Source organism: Trematomus bernacchii, unplaced genomic scaffold (genome assembly GCF_902827165.1).
Source record: "Trematomus bernacchii unplaced genomic scaffold, fTreBer1.1, whole genome shotgun sequence".
Classification (NCBI taxonomy): Eukaryota; Metazoa; Chordata; class Actinopteri; order Perciformes; family Nototheniidae; genus Trematomus; species Trematomus bernacchii.
This window is the reverse complement of record NW_022987869.1, coordinates 5,348,733-5,367,974: the sequence shown is the minus strand read 5'-3', so window position 1 is coordinate 5,367,974 and position 19,242 is coordinate 5,348,733. Positions and strand designations below refer to the sequence as shown.

Genomic DNA, 19,242 nt, shown 5'->3' with positions numbered 1-19,242 from the left:
TACGTGAGCAGGAATGTACACTTATTGTAGTACAGGGTTATGCTAGGTTTCAGAGCTGGAAGAAGTAGCCTACTCAAATATTGTACTTAGTAAAAGTACCAAAGTGTAAGAATACTCTGATATAAGTAAAAGTCCTGTATTCAAAATGTTACTCAAGTAAAAGTAAAAAAGTATTGGCATCTAAATATACTTTAAGTAGTTATTAAGAAACCACTGAAACATTATCGGTTTCTCTGGTTTTACTATTTGTAGATATGTGTTTGAGTAAACTTATTTTTTTCATTTGTTTTATTCTACTGAAAACGTTTCTCTGTGTTGGAATTCAACAGACACTGGAATGGAATGGCTGTCATACATGTAGAGATAGAGATTATAGAAACATTTGTAGTCGTCACTTAAAGGGGACCTATTATGCTAAATGCACTTTTTGATGTCTTTAATACATAGATATATGTGTCCCCGGTGTGTCAGGGAACTCACAAAGTGTCAGGAAACAAAACCCTCCTCCGTACCCACATCTAAAAAAAAAAGGGGGGGGGGTGCTAACAAGCAGATCCAGAATGTTTGCTCCTATAATGTCATTGGCGACATCCGGCCGACGTGACACTGCTTCTACTGAAGCCTTCCGAGTAAATCGCCAGAACGCCGACACCCCCTCATCACTCCACCGCTCCCATGTTTTTTTTTGTGTTGCCATAAGTTAGTCTCTCTCTGTTGGGTCGCTGGGCTAATGCTAATGCTAATAATGCTAATGCCAGCATACAATGGCGGCTTCACAAAACTTTTCCGAGTTTTACGGGCCCAATCAGAAATTGGAACCTTTTTCTCCCCAGGAAAGTCCCTGCTCTCTAGCAGGGACTAAAAAGGGGTGAAAAGGTTCCCAAAATCCCAAAGGTTCGCAAAATCCCAGGAACTATCGGAACTATTCCTGGGAAAAGTACTCCGGTGTGAAAGCGCCTAACGGGTGATCTGTTTGGTATTTTAAGCAAAAAATGTTTTGACATGTTTTGTATAGGTATGGCTCTACAATATATTTTTCCAATATAGCATAATAGGTCCACTTTAAAGGTCCCATGTCATGCTTTTCCGGTTATTACCCGTCCCCTTTTATGCATGTAAACGGTCTGCAGAGTCAAAAACCCTCAAAGTACACCCTGTAGCGAGTAAAACTCTAACACAGAAAAGACCTGTCTATGCTGGCCCAGAACGCCTCGTTGGAGATATCTCATTTTCCATTGTTTACTTCCTGGGTATCGCTAGGGATACCCAGTAGCCATGCCCAGAGCTATGGCCGCACCCTCTGCCAGTCTTTCACGAAACAAAGCTTCCCAAACCTTTCAGCGATTCATGCCGGATATGTACAGCGTAGGGCACTGAAGAACGATGCTGTTCCTACTTTGTTTGGACCAGCGGGAGATTCGGGTACACAACCTGTAAGTATTCATTGTCGTTTGTGTATTTATGATGTTTAAAACAAACAAGGTATCTACCACGACTGTTTAAATGAGTAAACGTTTTTCGGGCTACTACATTGGGATTGCGGAGAAATGCTCTCCGCAGACCCATGCTCACAGCGTTATAAACCTTTTTCTTACTCAATATCAAGCCACACTTATTGTTTTTACTTCGGCTGTGAGTGTTTGTGTGTGCTCAGGTTGAGTTTAGCTTGTTCTCGCTGTATCGCCGACACGGAAGCCTGTCTGCTCCTCGCAGCAACTCGCAGCAGCTGCGAGCAGCAACGAGCCTCTCATGTCGCGAGCACACTGGGCTCACAGGGAGGGGGGGGAAAGGAGCTCCAACAAGCCGTTTAGGACAGAGAGTGAATACACATACTATACAGAGATGCTGTATGAGAAACCAATGTGAGTTTGGAAAATTGCACAATATAAATCTATTTTAGTAGACCTCAACAATGGAATTATGATCAGTAGAAATGGCCATGACATGGGACCTTTAAGTTTAGTTTTATAATTATTAACATATGTTAATGAAGCTGGTAAAGAATAGAATAGACTAGGGAGGGATGAAACCCTCTTTAATGGTCACACATGCAGAGCACACAGCACACACACAGTGACATGTGTTCTCTGCATTTAACCCATCCTAGTACCAGGAGTCTAGTACTAGGAGCAGTGGGCAGCTATTGTACAGCGCCCGGGGAGCAATGGGAGTGAGGGGGGAAGGGGGGTGTCCGGTGCCTTGCCCAAGGGCACCACGGCAGGGCAGGAGGTGAACTTGGACCTCTCCAAGTAGCAGTCCACACTCCATATTTTAGGTCTGGTCGGGGACTTGAACCGGCAACCCTACAGCTCCCAGTGCAAGCCCCTACTGACTGAGCCACTGCCAAAGGTGGAACTAATTACTTTATTTACTGCAGGGTATATTGTGAATTTAATCCAGATCTAACTAAAGTCTTATTTAAGTGTTGATCATATTGTTTATCATTCATCTACTACCTGCAAAGTAACTAAAGTTACTATAGCTGTAGTGGAGTAAAAGTACAAAGTAGCATGGACAAAAATGGAAATATTATAACTTAAGTAAAGTACAAGTACCTCAACATTGTACTTAAGCACAGTACTTGAGTACATGTACACCACTGCAGGGTTTAACGTTCAAGTTCCTGAAACGTTGCTTTTTGTACACTTGTATTTATGGGAGCGCATACGCTTTTATTGTGAAGGATTAAGGGCGGAAGTGTTGTGCTGTGGTTCCTGGTTCCATGATGCAGCTTTCCGTTTCCGGTTTCCTCAGTTTCTTGACACATCCGTGTTTTCTGAAGCTGGTGCTGTTATGGACCCGTTTGTGAGTGAAGGGGATCCGGAGCCCAGCAGGTAACCTCGCCTGTCCCTCTGTTACTGCTGAGAGTTCAGCTTCAGAATATACTGGGTCATCGTCTGCTAGTTACTGAGTAACTACTGTTGACTGCTCCAACACTGGAGACATGTCACTCGTTAGTTTCATTTGTACTCCTTTAATGATTAATGTGGAAATCCAGTGGTGGAAAGTTCATTTACTCAAGTAGCATTTTATGCTACTTCATACTTCTACTCCACTACATGTTGGAAGCAGTTTTTGTACTTTTTTCTCCACAACATTTATTTTTCAAGATGAGTTACTAGTTACTTTTACAGCTTAATATTTTTAATACAGTAATAAATCAACTACTACAATATCGTTTACTATTATGGACTAAGGTGCTTGGCAGTGTAAAGAGTTATTAAATGTATCTTCACCTTTGGCAGTTGTAAGATTACAATGTAAAACACTTTAATGGATCAATAATTATAACCCTGTGATATTATTATTTCTAAAACGGTTACTTTGGATGATGAGTACTTTTAGTTGCGGTGTTATTAATACCTTTACTCCTTTCAGAGGCCAATATTATACATTTCACTCCACTACATTTATTTAACACTCACAGTTACTTTGTACATATACACAATTAGAAGCTGATATAATGCAGTACTTTAGGTTCAAGGTTCAAGGGCTTTATTGTCAGATGCTACAGTGTAGATATGGCAACGAATATCTTAACTGCCAAGGCCCTCCAACATTGCAACATAATATATATATATATATATATATATATATATATAGGACATTAAACAAGAAAAATAATAGTGCAAGAAAAAACAGTAGAATACAATAGTGCATAATGTTGCAAGACCATTGTGTAAGTAATGCAGATGAAGTCAACTATATACATGTCAGAAATAAACAAAGCAATAAGCTAAATAATGCAGAGAATGTTGTAAGTGACCAAGTAAATGCAGGAGTCTATACTGTGTATATATACACGAACATAATGTGCAATTAAATATTGTAGTGAAAAAATAAAAAAACGTTTGTTGTTGTGATTAACATTTAAGATACATAAATTGTAAGATGCAGACAGATGAATGCTTTGTTCTAATAATCTACACAGTAGAACAAGTATCTCATCTGGTCCACATTGACAAACTACAATACTAATATGCTCTTAAATATTAGAGATAAAACAGGATATTATAATAACCATACTATTCCAAAAGATCCATTCTGCATACTGAGTATCTTTACTTTTGATACATGAAATACAATTAGCCGATAATACTTCTGAACTTTATACTATCCTGAAATGGGCCATTGTGCAGATTGAGTGCTTTAATTGTTGTACTTTAAGTATATTTTGATGGCAATATCTTTGTACATTTTTCCTGGGTAATATTTCCAAAGCATGACTTTTACTTGTAACAGAGTATTCCTACACTGCAGTATAAGAAAATCCCCCTCTAAGTAACAATGGGGCCAGTGTGCGCTGCCAACCATCTTTTTCCTTCAGGAATTAAGCAGCAGCAGCAGTAGTGGTGGAAAGTACGTTTTACTTAAGTACAAGTACAGTTTTAAAATATTATAGTGTACTTGACATTTCCATTTTGTAGTGGTGGAATGTAATAGGAACATTTACTCATGTACTGTACTGAAGTACAACTCTGAGGTTCTTGAGTATAACTTGTTATGCTACTTTATACTTCCACTCCACTACATTTTGGAAACCAATATTGTACTTTTTGACTCAGCTGGAATGATTTCACATCTTTATTTACTTTATAGAGTCAGGTTATTAGCTAATACTAAATGTTAATCTACTTCTACATAAACATATTGACATATAATTCAGCAGATAGTTACTGCATTTAGATTTCACAGGTCCATAATGCCATAACATTTGGATTCATTGTGCAGCCCTACTCTCCGTAATGAGTCAACTGAAGTGGAGGTGTAAAAACAGGGGACTGCTTTTGTCATCAAAACAAATGAGTTTGTGTTACTGACTAAGTTCATTGTTTGAGATTTATTTTTATTTTCAACTAATACAAATGTAATATTTACAGAGACAAGGCACAGACAAAAGAGTTAGTTGAAGTGAAAAGGCAGGAAGCATAGTTTATAATATGCTTCCTGCCTTAGATTTGCAGTTTTAGTTTTTTTTCCTAAAACTGCAAATCCCATGTCAAAATAACTACAAACTTTATAAAAGAAGTTTGAAAACATAAAAAAGAAGTCTCGAGGTAAGTCATGTACAGGGGCTTAAAAAGATATTACAATAAAAACAATTGAAAATACAGAGAGAAAAGTCAAGTCATACAGGTACATATCCGGATCACAAAATAATATTTACTCTATATAATCATTTTTAAATATATATAAAAAACCATGAAAGTCTGTTTCTTATTCTAAAATTCATATTTTTGGTTAACTTGGCTCATAAATTAGAATCTGGAATTGACAAATAACTAATATCCTACTTTTATATTGTGTTAGCTGTAATTTGGTAGTGTTTGTCAGATAGTTTACAGATCTGTATCACAGTCAACTTATATTTTTGACTTATTTTCTATTTTGAGATGTTTCAATTTAACTCTTTTAATTTCGTATTATGTGCAATGCCTTGTTTTACATGCTGCTGTAACGAAAACATTACCCAATGTGGGATCAATAAAGTATATCTTATCTTATCGATTGTTTCATCTGTTAGTAAATGATTCCTAAACGTCCTCCCCAGGCCAGAGTCCTGTTTGGACCAGCCCATGGAGGTCCATGAGGTGGTCCACTCTGACTCCTCAGTGCTGCCAGGTGAGGCTCTGTCAGTCCTTCAGCCTCCACATCAAACCACACTTTATACGTGACCATCTGTTTCCTGTCCCTGTCAGCCAAACATCACGACCCTGACACCACCGAACCAATCAGCTGCGGCCTTCGGACTTTAGAGGAGTTGTTGTCGTGGAAACGAAGCGATGCGAACCTCTTTAATGTGGCAGCTGTCCCTTTGGCCCCTCGGGACCCTCCCCTCGCCGCGAGTGCCCGTCGGACCCTGGTGTCTCACGACATGATGGGCGGCTACTTAGATGACCGGTATGGAAAAGAGTTCTGGTTACATAAAGACTTCTAGATATTAGTGAACCCGGAAATGTTGAGTACCGCAAAGTTTTATGTTAGAAATATAAAGTACGGGTCCCCAGCACATAGAAACTGCCGGATGCTAACTGCGGTGGAAATTCCACACTTAATCACCTTCTGGTAATGGTCAGGGCGACACCCTTCGGTCTGAGAACATTTCATAGCGAGGAAATCTACATATATATTGAATCACTATAAATTCCCATCATACTAACTTGCATATGTTGGGCAATTTGCACAATTAGAATCATTATTGTTAATTAAAAGGCATCATAGCCTAAACAATAGTAAAACAGTTTCTGAGTGGTTAGGAAGGTTATTGAGGATGCTGAATCCTAAAAAATGGCAGTTTTAACCAGAAATTGGCCATATTTGTACTCTGTGGGCTGATTTTGACTACCATGAGTTGTGTTGTGACCATTGGATTAGAGAGCACAAAATGAAAATGATTGTGTCTACTGTTGACAATCTTTTCAAATAGATTAGCAATCTGTCCAATCCAAATCATCCAGAGTCCCCTAAATCTTCAAAATTGACCCAAAATAAATCAAAATCAGTCCACAGAGAGTAAAAATATTGGCATTTTCTGGTTAAAACTGCCATTGTTGAATTTGAAATGGTCAGAAATTGATTCAGCATCCTCAATAACCCCCAAAACCACTCCAACATTGTCCAAAACTGCCAAGTTATTTTTTAACTATAGTTTCCATAGGCTATAATGCCATTCATTTTAATTAACAAAAATACTAATAATAATACACAGTATTTATATAGCGCTTTTCCTGGTACTCAAAGACGCTTATTAACGCAACTAATGCTAATTGTGCAAATTACCCAACATATGCAAGTTAGCATCCGGCAGTGATTCCATACAGGAAAATAAACAGATAAAGAAACATTTAAAAAATAAACTTTTTAAAAGGTATGGACAATTTAATTCGATTGAAAAGAAAGAAAGAAAAGACCAAAAAAAAGTGCCAATAGGATCGCTTCAACACTTCAAATAACTAGGTTGAGAGCTCAATACGTCCATCAAACAAAAGCACACACAGAACATGCCAGGCATATTTATTATTCCATATCCCAGCTGATTGTTCTCCATTTCATCTTGTGCTGTGCCACCTTTGGATCTTTTGTGGCAATCATTTTTTCCAAAGTAAATTGTCTTTGCAATCTGTTTTTGTTGTCACACACTCGTTGTTGTTCAGCTTCACCCAGGGCACACACAGCGATGCTCCGTATGCCTTCTACCACTGGCAGTACATTGATATTTTCAACTACTTCACACACAACATGGTGACCATTCCTCCTGTCGTGTGGACCAATGCAGCACATAAACACGGAGTCGTCGTTCTTGGTGGGTAAAGAGTATAGGTATAGTTTGATTGCATAACAGTGTCAGTGTTGCCATAATGGGGCTTCCTGACCTCCTGCTCTCAGGGACCTTCATCACAGAGTGGACTGACGGAGCGGTGGTGTGCGAGGCCTTCCTGAAAGACGAAGAGTCGTACCGGGCGGTGGCTGATAGGCTGGTCCAGATCAGCCACTGCTACGGCTTCGACGGCTGGCTCATCAACATCGAGAACTCCCTCAGTGTGAGTAACACTTATCCTGATCCCAATCCATACTGACTACCTTGTACAGATATTCTTGGTCCCCTGAAGATGAAATATTTGAATCAGAATCAAGTTTATTGTTAGTGTGGATTGGGACATTTGTGAATCTGTGGCATTTCTGCACAACCCTCCACTTTCAAATGTAATATAATAAACTGCTGTTTGTCACATACTGTATTGTCATATATATTTGTAACCTTCTGTTACAGCTTATTTTCGTATGTTTATGATGGCACCATCATACACCAGAGCAAATTCCTTGTATGTGTAAATGCTCCTGGCAATAAACCTGATTGTGATGGTGTGATGTCCTGTGTGTGCAGGAGGGTGCGGTGAAGAACACTCCTCTGTTCCTGCAGTATCTGACAGAGCAGATGCACGAGAGAGTGCCCGGCAGCCTGGTGCTGTGGTACGACAGTGTTCTCGAAAAAGGAGAGCTAAATTGGCAAAACGAACTGAACGAGTCCAACAGGTAGAGAAATGACAGTTAGAAACAGACCTCAATTCAAATCAACCATTCTGACCATTTAGACGACCAAGGAAAATGATTCATTGATAACAAAACAACGCTTCATCTCAATCTCAGGGTGTTTTTCGGTGCTTGTGATGGTTTCTTCACCAACTACAACTGGACAGAGCAGAGCCTGGAGTCGATGACGGGATACAGCGGCCTCGATGGCCGCCAGGCTGACGTCTACGTCGGAGTGGACGTGTTCGCCCGAGGCAAGGTGGTGGGAGGAATGTGGGAAACAAATAAGGTACACACTGTGGGACACGTGTTTCTGTTGCTGAAGACGTTTTCATTAATGTCAGTCCTGACTATAGAGTGGTGCGGTGATTAAGTGTTTTTGTTGGTAAACCCAGCGCAAGGGCTCCCTCCATTAAAAGCAATGGGATATTTCCATTGCTTTTTGGTATATTGCAGAAAATAAGATCTGTGGCAAACACACATTCTGATACTAGCCACGTTTTCTTCAACAGGATCATCTCCACATACTTACACCACTTTATGATTTCTGAAGTGTAAATGCAATAGTCATAAGTAAATAGGTAACATTAGGCTACAAACAAACTTCATCATAGTTACATGTCTGCTCATCACCACCCCTAGACTAAAGGCTAGGAGTGTAAACTAAAGGTTTATTTAGTCACTTTGTAGCAGTCTCTGTAGCATGTTTTGGTATTTACCGACGTATTTTATGTCAAAAACAAAACGTGAAAATCTCCTAAATTTGTTTTCACCACAGATTTTATTTTATGCTGCTAACCCTAACTACAAAAACGTAAAAAAAAAAAACATTGACTTCGAGACGAGGGAACTGGAAGTGGAATTCATAAACATTTTCGAAAAACCCATTGACTTTGAGAAAAGGAAAGAGTGCAACAATGATAACTCATTCCTGCAACAATGATAACTCATTCCTGCAACAATGATAACTCATTCCTGCACCATTCTAAATGATATGAAAATTCTTGCTTTGGTTGTCTACAGGCGCTGGAAATCATTCGAAAGCACAACTTCTCTGTTGCCTTGTTTGCTCCAGGCTGGGTGTACGAGACCCTCAGTGATAAGACCCAGTTTCGCAAGAATCAGGACAAGTATGATTAAAATCAGTAATAATACCTCAGTAAAAACACACAATAAAGAAGAAGATAACGCTTTCAGTGCATGTTAGTCAGTGGGGATGTGCTGTGTGCAGGTTCTGGGCTCTTCTGTCAGACTTCCTGAACATCCATCGGCCCGTCTCACCCCTCCCCTTCGTCTCCTCCTTCTGCCAGGGCTTTGGGAAGGCCATCTACAGGAGAGGACAGGTACCCAAAAGCAGCCGCTAATGGCTTTGAACTAGTAACAGTACATTTATATGATGGCATTAATCCAGAGATGCTAAACATGATGGGCCAGGAATCTGGGGGCCAGTTCATAACATTCTCTTGTTGGGGGGGGTCCTCCCCTGGCACTTTCTTTTAGGTAAAAAGCTATTTTATTCTATATTGATGTTTTTTAATGCACTTGTAAACCTTATTTACATAAAAGGAATTGTTAATTCAAAAAAAGTGTTTTCGTTGGAACAAGAAAAGATTGGCGTGCCACTTGGCACCCTATTAAGCCCACTGTATATTGAATATAACAGCTTTATTTTTTTGACGATTTCAGTCATAATGCTACAAATACTTACATTATCACCATGAGATGTGGGATACGTTATCTTTTGAGTCTTTGTGTGTGTGTGTGTGTGTGTGTGTGTGTGTGTGTGTGTGTGTGTGTGTGTGTGTGTGTGTGTGTGTGTGTGTGTGTGTGTGTGTGTGTGTGTGTGTGTGTGTGTGTGTGTGTGTGTGTGTGTGTGTGTGTGTGTGTGTGGGGGTGTGTGTGTGTGTGTGTGTGTGTGTGTGTGTGTGTGTGTGTGTGTGTGTGTGTGTGTGTGTGTGTGTGTGTGTGTGTGTGTGTGTGTGTGTGTGTGTGTGTGTGTAGCTTGAGGCGAGCAGGAGCTGGTTTAACCTGAGTGCCCAGGAGGTGCAGCCCCTGTACTGCAACACACAGCTGGAGGGCGGGGGGTGGCTGAGCAGCCGCAGTTGCCCTGACGACGCTTGGAATGGAGGCTGCTCGCTGCTGCTGGAGGGAGTCATCCCCGCCACACACACATCTCCAGTTAGTGCAAAGTGTGTGTTTGTTTCTTCTTCCTCATTACGTTTTTAATGTTGAGGAAAATGGGATCTCTCTACTTCTACCTCCCCTAACACAATTGTCCCCTCATTCACTCTGACAGGATCTTCTCCCTCGATGTAATCCTGGCCCCCAAGACTCTGGTGACCCTCATCTACAAGTCATCGCCTGGGATCAGAGTGTCCCTGGAACTGAAGACCACAGACCCCAATCAATGCACACACATGAACGTCCATGATGTCAAAGGTGAGTTTCTCACCATCCATCAGTGACGTGCGGTGAGGTTCATGGCTGGTGAGGCACTGACTCTTTCAGAGTCAGATTTACAAATATTATAGCCTATTTTGACCTTAATCGAAATATTCTGTTATTTTCAAAAGCTTTTTTAGTCTGATGCTATGATTAATTTTAAACAGACCGATCAACAAAAGGATACCCAAAATCTAAATATTGGATTGTTCTTTCTAAGTAAGATCCCATTTTCATTACAGTTGTGGTCTTACCTTGACTTGAAGATGAATAGAAGTCCATGCTATCCTTCTGGACAACAATCTCTATTACTGTTTTGTAAAAGTCCTCCTTATCTTCCTGTAGTTTCAAAAGTCTAGTTTCTTTGTTGTTTGCGGTAGAATAACAGTAGCAACAAGAACCTGTGGGCTCACGTGCGCCCCCTTCAGTGCGGCAGAGGTTATGGCTGCCTCTCCTGGTGATTTGCCGTTGTATGATGAGACCAACGAGTCTAAATATCATATATACGTGAAATAAGTTATTTAGAGACTATGGATGGCGAGGATAAATGTAATAAAGGGATCTACAAACATTACATTGGTGACCTACAGTGAGATGGTAACAGGCATGCGCTTAGGGCCCGCTTTCCAGCCAGTTTCTGTGGGGTGACGCATTCTGAAGTGAGGCAGATCTCATCTGTGCCTCACCTCACCCCACAGTAACTGGCTTGAGCGCGCTCACAAAATAAGTGGCCGCGCTAAATTAGTGCCCGCGCTCCAGCAAGTTACTGTGAGCTTACGTGAGGCAGTTCTCACTTCTCATCGCTCCCGTAGCGGAGCTCGGCAAATTTGCTGATTTTGACTATAAAATACGATTGGAATCATACATAAATCACATTTACACAAGATCAGTGGAGACATTTTATTATTATTATTATTTAGTTTTTCTTTAATTGTTTTTCCGTTACATTGGAGTATGACAGGTGAGGCTCTGCCTCCCCTGCCTCCACTGACTGCACGTCGCTGCCATCCATCCAGTGTCTGGTCTGACCATGACTCCCAAACATCAGCACGTTAGGACTCTTACTTACAGATCTGAGACACAGATTGTCATTTGCTCTAGCTTTGGGGGTAAATTAGTGTCTAACAGTGAGAGGGTCATGTCGTAGAGTCCTTGGCCAAGGTCCTTAACCCCAGATTGTTCCTGGGTTTGGTGGCAGGTTAACGTGGGGCATGCATTTTAGAAATGTTGCCAACCCCTTGTGGCATCCCCCATCAAATTGCATACTGGGTGTATGAGCCAAAATGCTACGTTAGCCTGTGTTTATTGTTTTATTATTCACATTTTTCGTTTACACCACACACATTGGTAATTGATCGTTTCTGGTCATTTTCACCTGGGTGTGGTTAATAATAATAAATTGTATTTATATAGCACCTTTCAAAACATAGTTTACAACATTTAACATACAAATACACGGAAGTGCATTTAACAAAATAAACTCAACTTGAGAATACATAGTCAAATGCATAGCAAATAATAAAACAGAAATACCGTACATAGAAGGAGAATAAATGAAAAATAAAATAAGACTAAAAGTAGAATCACATAAAAGCAATTGTAAAAGTGAGTTTTTAAAGGTGACTTAAAAGAGCAGACAGATGTTGCAGTCCTGATCTCCTCAGAGAGGTCGTTCCAAAGTCAAGGTGCTCTGTCTCCTTTGCCTTTGGACCTGGACCTTGGAACGACCTTAGGGCTTTAACGCTTTTTAACTTGAATGATATTTAGGCCACCTGGTGTATGTGCGGGTTTATCGTCAGGGTTCTTACGGTCATTAAAAACCTGGAAAAGTCATGGAAATTGAAAATGCTAATTCCAGGCCCTGGAAAAGTTATGGAAAACAATATTTTTCCCAGAGTTTTGGAAAAGTCATGGAAATGTAACTTAAGTTGCATCAAATATAATTATATATATATATATATATAATATTTTAGCTAATCGCCTAAATAGTAATACTATAATGATAATAAATACTGTATCGTGTAGTAATGAAACGTAAAATGGGATTTAACTGTGGAGGTATTTTGCTGGTGAGAGATTTTAGTTGCGTTAGCGTGTAGAAGCTAGTAAGCCTATTTGATTTGTTTTAGATACACAACATGTTTCATATGCAGACCTTATTTTCCTGTTCCATGTTAAAATAAACCATTTTCAGTGGTACCGCTGAGAAAGAGTCATTTTTTTGGTCATGGAAAATTAGGTAAAGGCCATGGAGAAGTCATTTAAAATCATTGGTGAAAAAGTGTATGAACCCTGTATCGTATGACAATGGGGATAAGCTTAGCTCTGAGATATTTTGTTGACCGCATGGTTCTGCTTGGTAATTGTTTGTTTATTTGCTTTATTAAATCTCCATAAAACGTTCACTTTAGAACACACTTGTTCCTGCTTCTAGTTCCTCGGTGCTGATGGTTGTAAAGGTTCATCACTTTTGTATGGTAATGCTAACCTTTAATGTGTGTCTGCAGTTCCCCCTGTGTCTGCTGCAGCACTGGGTGATGGGCTGGAGTCTGTGAGCCAGTTCTCTCAGCTGTGTGGCAACCTGAGTGCAGGCGGCTGGACCATCGGGTAAGGCTTGGGGAGTAACGGAATACATGTAACAGCGCTACTGTCATCCGTTAGAGTTTCAGAAAAAAAAGACGTAATCACATTACAGTTACATTTTTTGAAACTGGGGATTACTACCAGGATTACAATGTTACAAAACATCAACAAATTCCAAACGCTTTCACCGGGGGAACATTTTCTAAACAAAAGCTCACAGAGGAGAAACCTCATCACCGTTAAGTGGAAGCTCTGCCTGCCAGCTGTTAATAAACTCTCTTTATCCGAGGGGCCTAAGTCTCATTTGAAGAAGCTTTTAGGGGTAAGACCAACTGCTAACTGCTGATGTTTGCTAACTCACGTCAACTAACCTGTCTACTATGACTGATGTTACTGTTTAAATCAAGTTTGAGTGTGAAGTGGTAATACTGTAGCATACTTAACAAAGTATATTTACGTGCATAATTACCTCTATTAATCTGAAAAGTGATTATCATAACAAAGGAAGTAGTAGCTGGACTGGACAAACAATGAACCCTAACAACATACAGACATAAACATTATATAAGGCTAAACAATTTCAACAGCATGCAAGTTATTAAAGTAGTGGACGGAACATTGCTTGCTTTTTTACTTCATCATCATCATCAAATTCAGTATTTGAGTCCAACACTTTTTTTAAACACTAAGAAGTAGTCACATTGTTGTTGAATATCTTGGTTTCTTCTTTTCTAATACATTGATGTGTTGTCTACTCTTTTTTTTTATCAGAATACAATAAGTAAAAGCAGTCTTATTGATATTTATTTGATATTGTCTTTATTTGCATATTTTATATTGAGGTAATCCAAAAGTAACAGAAAGTAATCAGGATACATTACTTTAATATTGGGGATGTTACATTACTAATGACTTTTCTAAGCAGGTAAATAGTAATTGTAACAGATTACATTTTTTAATGAACCTTCCCAACTTTGCGGGTAAGGTAACTCTAAGTGAATAACAGCTACAGTGAAAGGATGTCATGCTAAAGTCTTGGTTTCTCCCCCATGGGCAGATGTTCACAGCTGGAGCTCCGTGGCTGTGCTCTGCGAGAAGTCAGTGTGAGCATCCAGAGGGATAGAGAGCGGCAGGAAACGCCTATCAGCTGCAGAGTGGGAGAGATCCTGGTGAGAGCGAGGCCCACTGTCCCACAGAGCTTCCACTGACCCTCCCTCTCTCTTTAACACCTGAGCACTTCCATTTGAAATGTCTCAGCACCAGAGGCACTTCATGTTGTAGCCTTTCAGAATAACAATCAGAATTACAATACTTTATTTGAATGGCCTTACTTTTTTATATTTCTTGTAAACCCTTCTTTTCATTTATTTAAGTTTTTTTTAAATGCTTTCAAAATAGTTCCATATTTGTAAGTTTTTTATAATAATGTTCATCTTGTGCTCTCTTTATCCAATGGACACAACACTACTCAAAGTAGTCAAATCAGTCCACGAGAGTATACATATGGCCACCTTCTGGTTACAATTGCAATGTTTGATCCAGAAATGTCAGAAATGGATTCAACATCCTCCATAACCCCTTAAACCACAACAAATTGTCCAAATCGGACAAGCCATTGTTCAACTATTGTCTGCATAGGCTATAATGGTAATTCATGCTAATTAACGCAACTTATGCTAAATGTGCAAATTGCCCAACATATGCAAGTAAGAATCCGGAGGTTTCTATGTGCTGGGGACCCGTACTATACATTTCATATCATAAAACTTTGGGGTACTCAACATTTCCGGGTTCACACTGCTGGCAACTAGACTATAATGTACTAATATATGCACCATTTTACACCGAAGCAAATTTCTTGTTTGTAAATCTACTAACTACTGTTGTGATAAATCTGACTTGGATCAGTTTTGTCTCCTCTTCTGTCTCTCAATAAGCTGATAGATGGAGCCAGTCTGCAGACCCCCCCTCAGCTCGTCCAGGGCTTGTGTATTTATGACGTGGTGTGGCTGCGTGGTGCTGGAACCTCCACCTCTCCCTGCCTGCACCTAAACGCCACTATGCACTGGGACTTCCCCATGGAGCTTGTGCGCCACTTCAGGGTGTACTGGCGGCGGCTGAGAGGACCCGACCCCCGGATCCCCCCCGGCCAGCTGGCTCTGATAGGCCGGGCGTACTCTAAACTCTATAGAGTGACAGAGCTGGAGGTCCCAGAAGCCCCCGGCCTGCTGGAGCTGGTGGTGGAGCCGGTGATCAGGAAGGGCTTCCCGCTGCCAGAGAGCCACTGGGGCAGAAGGAGCCTCAGCTACACAGAGACCAAAACAAAATGACTTTAATATCTGAATGTCACTTTATTACAGAATGGGAAGGTTAACAACATGATGTCAATTATTATTACTTTAAACTAGGGCCTGCAGAATAACTTATTGCAATTATTTTGACTGATATTGCAATTGCAATTCACGATTTTAGAAGAATTGTGGGTTTCAGGCCAGGTAGAGAAAGTTTTGTAATCAGAATTCCCATTGTCATTGAAAAACATATTCCATTTTTTGTTGTTGCAAGGATCCATAGAGAACAAAGATGTTTTGTTAAGTGTGTAGAATACAATTTATCGGCCGGGAAATCTGTACTTTAGCCTTTTACAAATGTTGTGCCTTTTGCAATTTGAATAATCCATATCGGGATTTCGATATATTCTATACAATAATTTGATTAATTGTGCACCCCTTCTTGATAAGGTAACAACCAAATGATCATTATTCAATCATACCAAGCGGTTTTCTTCAGGGCTACACCTGAATTCATAAACAACTGACAACTGGGCAAAATCTGTCCAGAGCTAAATTGAAAGTGATTAAAACGTGAGAACAATTAGCATCTTGATCTTAAAATGTAGTTTAGCATTAAGATTGGAAACATGTGGAAACAGCTAGCCTGGCTCTGTCCACCTACCAGCTTAAGCTAACTATCGCATCATATCTCATTTGTACAAAAACTGTTTGGTTTAAAGGGTTTGAGTGACGTGAAGGTTTTGAATTACTGATGGTTGGACTAATTAAAAAAGGAGATGTACTGTTTTAATAAGTAAGCTTAAAAGATGCTGCTAGTCAGGTTAGCTGCTGCCACCTAGTTGCCAGCATTTGTGCTAACTAGCTATAGCTTTACATTTCGTGTTTAGACTTGAGAGTTTTATTTATGTCTTCATAAACAAGGATCATGCATAGAAAAGCCCAAATCTGATTTATGCCAGATGTAGCTATATGCTAATGTCCATCTGCAATCCCTGGGCAGGAACACATATAACAATCAACAAGCACTCAAAACCTTACATAGTCTCTATCACACTAACCATTATACATGCAAATCAACATGTAAATACCATCACATTTATTTCTACAACTATATGAAATTAATATGAACTAAAATATCAAAACACGGTCATATAATGCTGATAAGACTGGTTGCTCAATATCCATTCCTACTCATTGAAGTCTTATTGTATTCCCCATACTGTTGAACCATTCCTTATGTTACTGCATGTTACTTGTATGTGCTGCAGTACCTTCAGTCTCCTGTGTTGCCGGCATTTGATAAAGGATCATTTACTGAATATTATATGAAGCATATAAAGGGCTAATATGCATGTTCTGTGCATGACATTTGCACAATGGTCTTAATCATATTAACTCATATTACATCTCAGGTTTCTCAATGCAATGGTGTGTTTCAATCATAATCCATATTTAACATGAAGTACGGTTCGCTGTGCGGTCTCACTTCGGTATGGTGAATGTATCGGGTTACAGACGTATCATGTGACAAGATTTACCTATCCAATATATTTTCTTTCTTCTCGTTTTCATTGGCATATGTGGATTCAGCACTTGTATACTTGTATCCACCAATGTGCTTTATATTATCAATCTATGTTAACTATAGGAGAACATTGTAAACTGAGGGAACTGAACTGAAGGATATTTTCAAAACGGTTTGTTAAAGACTGTAATACAACAAGCTACATCATGTGATCACTTTCTCATACAGTATTCACAAGTCTTCTGTCGGGCCAGCTCTTATTGGCTTTTACCTACTTCAATTTGTCAACATCTTTTGAATTTGATAATAAAAATGATTTTGTTCATCAGTGTGAACAATTAATTTCATTGTGATTTAAAAAATAATACAATACTTTGTAGAGACAAGTAAAAAAGTTCAACCTCATGATCTCAGCGCTTTGTGTGGAGCCAGGACAGCATGCGCTTGTGTAAATATGTGTAAAACATGTTCAACTGTGCATCACGTCAGTGTCTGACAGACTTCTGTCTTTTTATCTTTCCATTTAGTTTAGACAAACCAATGTAATAATACATTTGACGCATGCATTTCTATTTAACCATAGGAACAAATGTCTACACATTATCCCACATCGGCATGCTTTACTCCAGCACATTACTATTTATTGATGGACTTTTGATATTGGAAAGTGTGTGTCTGGTCAAAGTATTACTTATCTAACATAAACAGGAAGTATTATGTCTTTCGTCCCATAAAACAGGGAGGATGCAGCTCATTCCATGTTTATCAAGTCCTCTGGCCTCTGATGGTTAAAATAATAGGCCTTACCAACTGTTCAGTTTGTAAGAATGGTGTGTTATGTTCCAAGAATGCAAAGGCGGTATCTTTTGGTAATGATCTAAAGAATCTAAATAGCATTAAACATGTGGTACACTGAAGGAATGTAATTTGTTTTGAAGTTTTGTCATGTTGGAGCCATAAACACTTGGACTAAAGGAAACTAGCCCAACTATGTAATGAATGTAAGCAATCAAACATTCCAAACCTGGTATACCTGCTAAACATTAGCATGTTGGCATACTTCAAAAGTCTAGTGTGGCCGTGGGTTTTATATCTCATTGATCCATTTAATTCCATAAGTTAAAGGTCACCTATTATGCAAAATCCACTTTTTCATGTCTTTTATACATCAACATGTGTCCCCTCTGTGGAAAGAGACTCTGAAAGTTTCAGGAAAAAAGATTCTCTCTCTTTTTGTCCTGATCCATTTATATAAAAACCTGTCTGAAAATGAGCTGATCAGATTTTGGCCACTTTATGATGTCATAACGATGTTTTGGCTTGTGTCAAAAGCCAAAACACCCCCCCCCCCACCTTATCACCTGAATCTCCTCCTAGAGCTCCATTGAGTTCTTTTTAACCAAATATCTCTCAGAGGGGCGTGGGGAGTGGCTCCTTATTTTCATCTAAAGTAAGGCCCAATCCCAAACCACTCCCTCGACCCTACCCCTCCGTGACGGAGTGAACTCCGTCTGTAGCCACACTCGCAGCTCAACGAGGCTCCCTCCTGTCAGATGGAGGGAGTAAATACAGCGGCAAGCTTTGGGACGGCCTCCCCTCTCTCCGGCAGAAACAGGAAATGCCGTAACTGTATGTAACAACGGTTTCAAATCAGCATCTCTTAGACAAAAAATGTAAATTAATAACTCAAATAAAACTCCAAACATCTTTCATTGTGTTACTTTTTTGTAAAGCTCTTTTAGTTTTAAACCTGATGTTTACAAGCTTCTTAGTTTTTGCAACAGTCTGTAAATATACACAACTTTATAATAAAATGCACACATTTACCTTTTTCTAGACTAAACACAGGTACGATCCTAAGTTAAAAACATATGAGGTTATCATGAGGTTGTTAACATCGCAGTTTATCAGTGGATGTTTGCTGGAACTACTACACACAGCGTTGAGACCGGTCAGGTAGAGACCGGTCTCCAGTCAGCACCGATGCAGACTCGCTGTTCGAGGGCTTGATAGCCCACTCCCCCTCCACACCGCTCCACACTCGTTGGTTTGGAACAGCACTTAATGTGGCGGACCCTCCGCGCGAACGGAGGGGTTGTTTGTAGGGGTAGGGTGTAGGGGGCGGTTTGGGATTGGGCCTAACAGACAGAGAATCAGCACTTTGGAAACAGAGGGGATTATGGGATGCTGCAATGATCTGTTTGGTGTTTCAGACAAACACTTCAGAGACATGTTCTGTATATCTGAGACCTGTAATATTTTGATGAAAAACAGTATAATAGGGGACCTTTAATATTATCTTTCTTCCATCAATGCAGCAAACCAAACATCCCTATGAGAATTATATTAAACATTTGTTTCATACAG

General features: G+C 39.8%; 1 protein-coding gene across 2 annotated transcripts; it reads left to right on the top strand.

Annotated features, from left to right (window-relative positions):
- The first annotated feature begins 1,405 nt into the window (after positions 1-1,405).
- engase (endo-beta-N-acetylglucosaminidase) lies at positions 1,406-17,275 on the top strand. 2 transcript variants are annotated; one of them, XM_034113793.1, is made up of 14 exons: positions 1,406-1,433; positions 5,552-5,622; positions 5,700-5,901; positions 7,155-7,303; positions 7,387-7,541; positions 7,886-8,034; positions 8,149-8,320; positions 9,055-9,161; positions 9,263-9,374; positions 10,033-10,220; positions 10,328-10,470; positions 12,981-13,080; positions 14,114-14,225; positions 14,994-17,275. In XM_034113793.1, exons 2-14 carry the CDS (start codon positions 5,577-5,579, stop codon positions 15,384-15,386), a joined length of 2,028 nt encoding a protein of 675 aa, XP_033969684.1. In that variant the 5' UTR covers positions 1,406-1,433; positions 5,552-5,576; the 3' UTR covers positions 15,387-17,275. The 2 variants fall into 2 exon arrangements, with proteins under 2 accessions (XP_033969684.1, XP_033969683.1); XM_034113792.1 differs by lacking the exon at positions 1,406-1,433 and adding an exon at positions 2,754-2,834.
- The last annotated feature ends 1,967 nt before the right edge of the window (positions 17,276-19,242 follow it).

Bases quoted from the DNA above. Each gene is read 5' to 3' on its own strand.
- engase (XM_034113792.1), top strand. From the start codon at position 2,794: ATGGACCCGTTTGTGAGTGAAGGGGATCCGGAGCCCAGCAG. The intron at 7,304-7,386 runs GTGGGTAAAGAG...TCCTGCTCTCAG, and splicing joins ACACGGAGTCGTCGTTCTTG to GGACCTTCATCACAGAGTGG. The intron at 8,321-9,054 runs GTACACACTGTG...GGTTGTCTACAG, and splicing joins GAATGTGGGAAACAAATAAG to GCGCTGGAAATCATTCGAAA.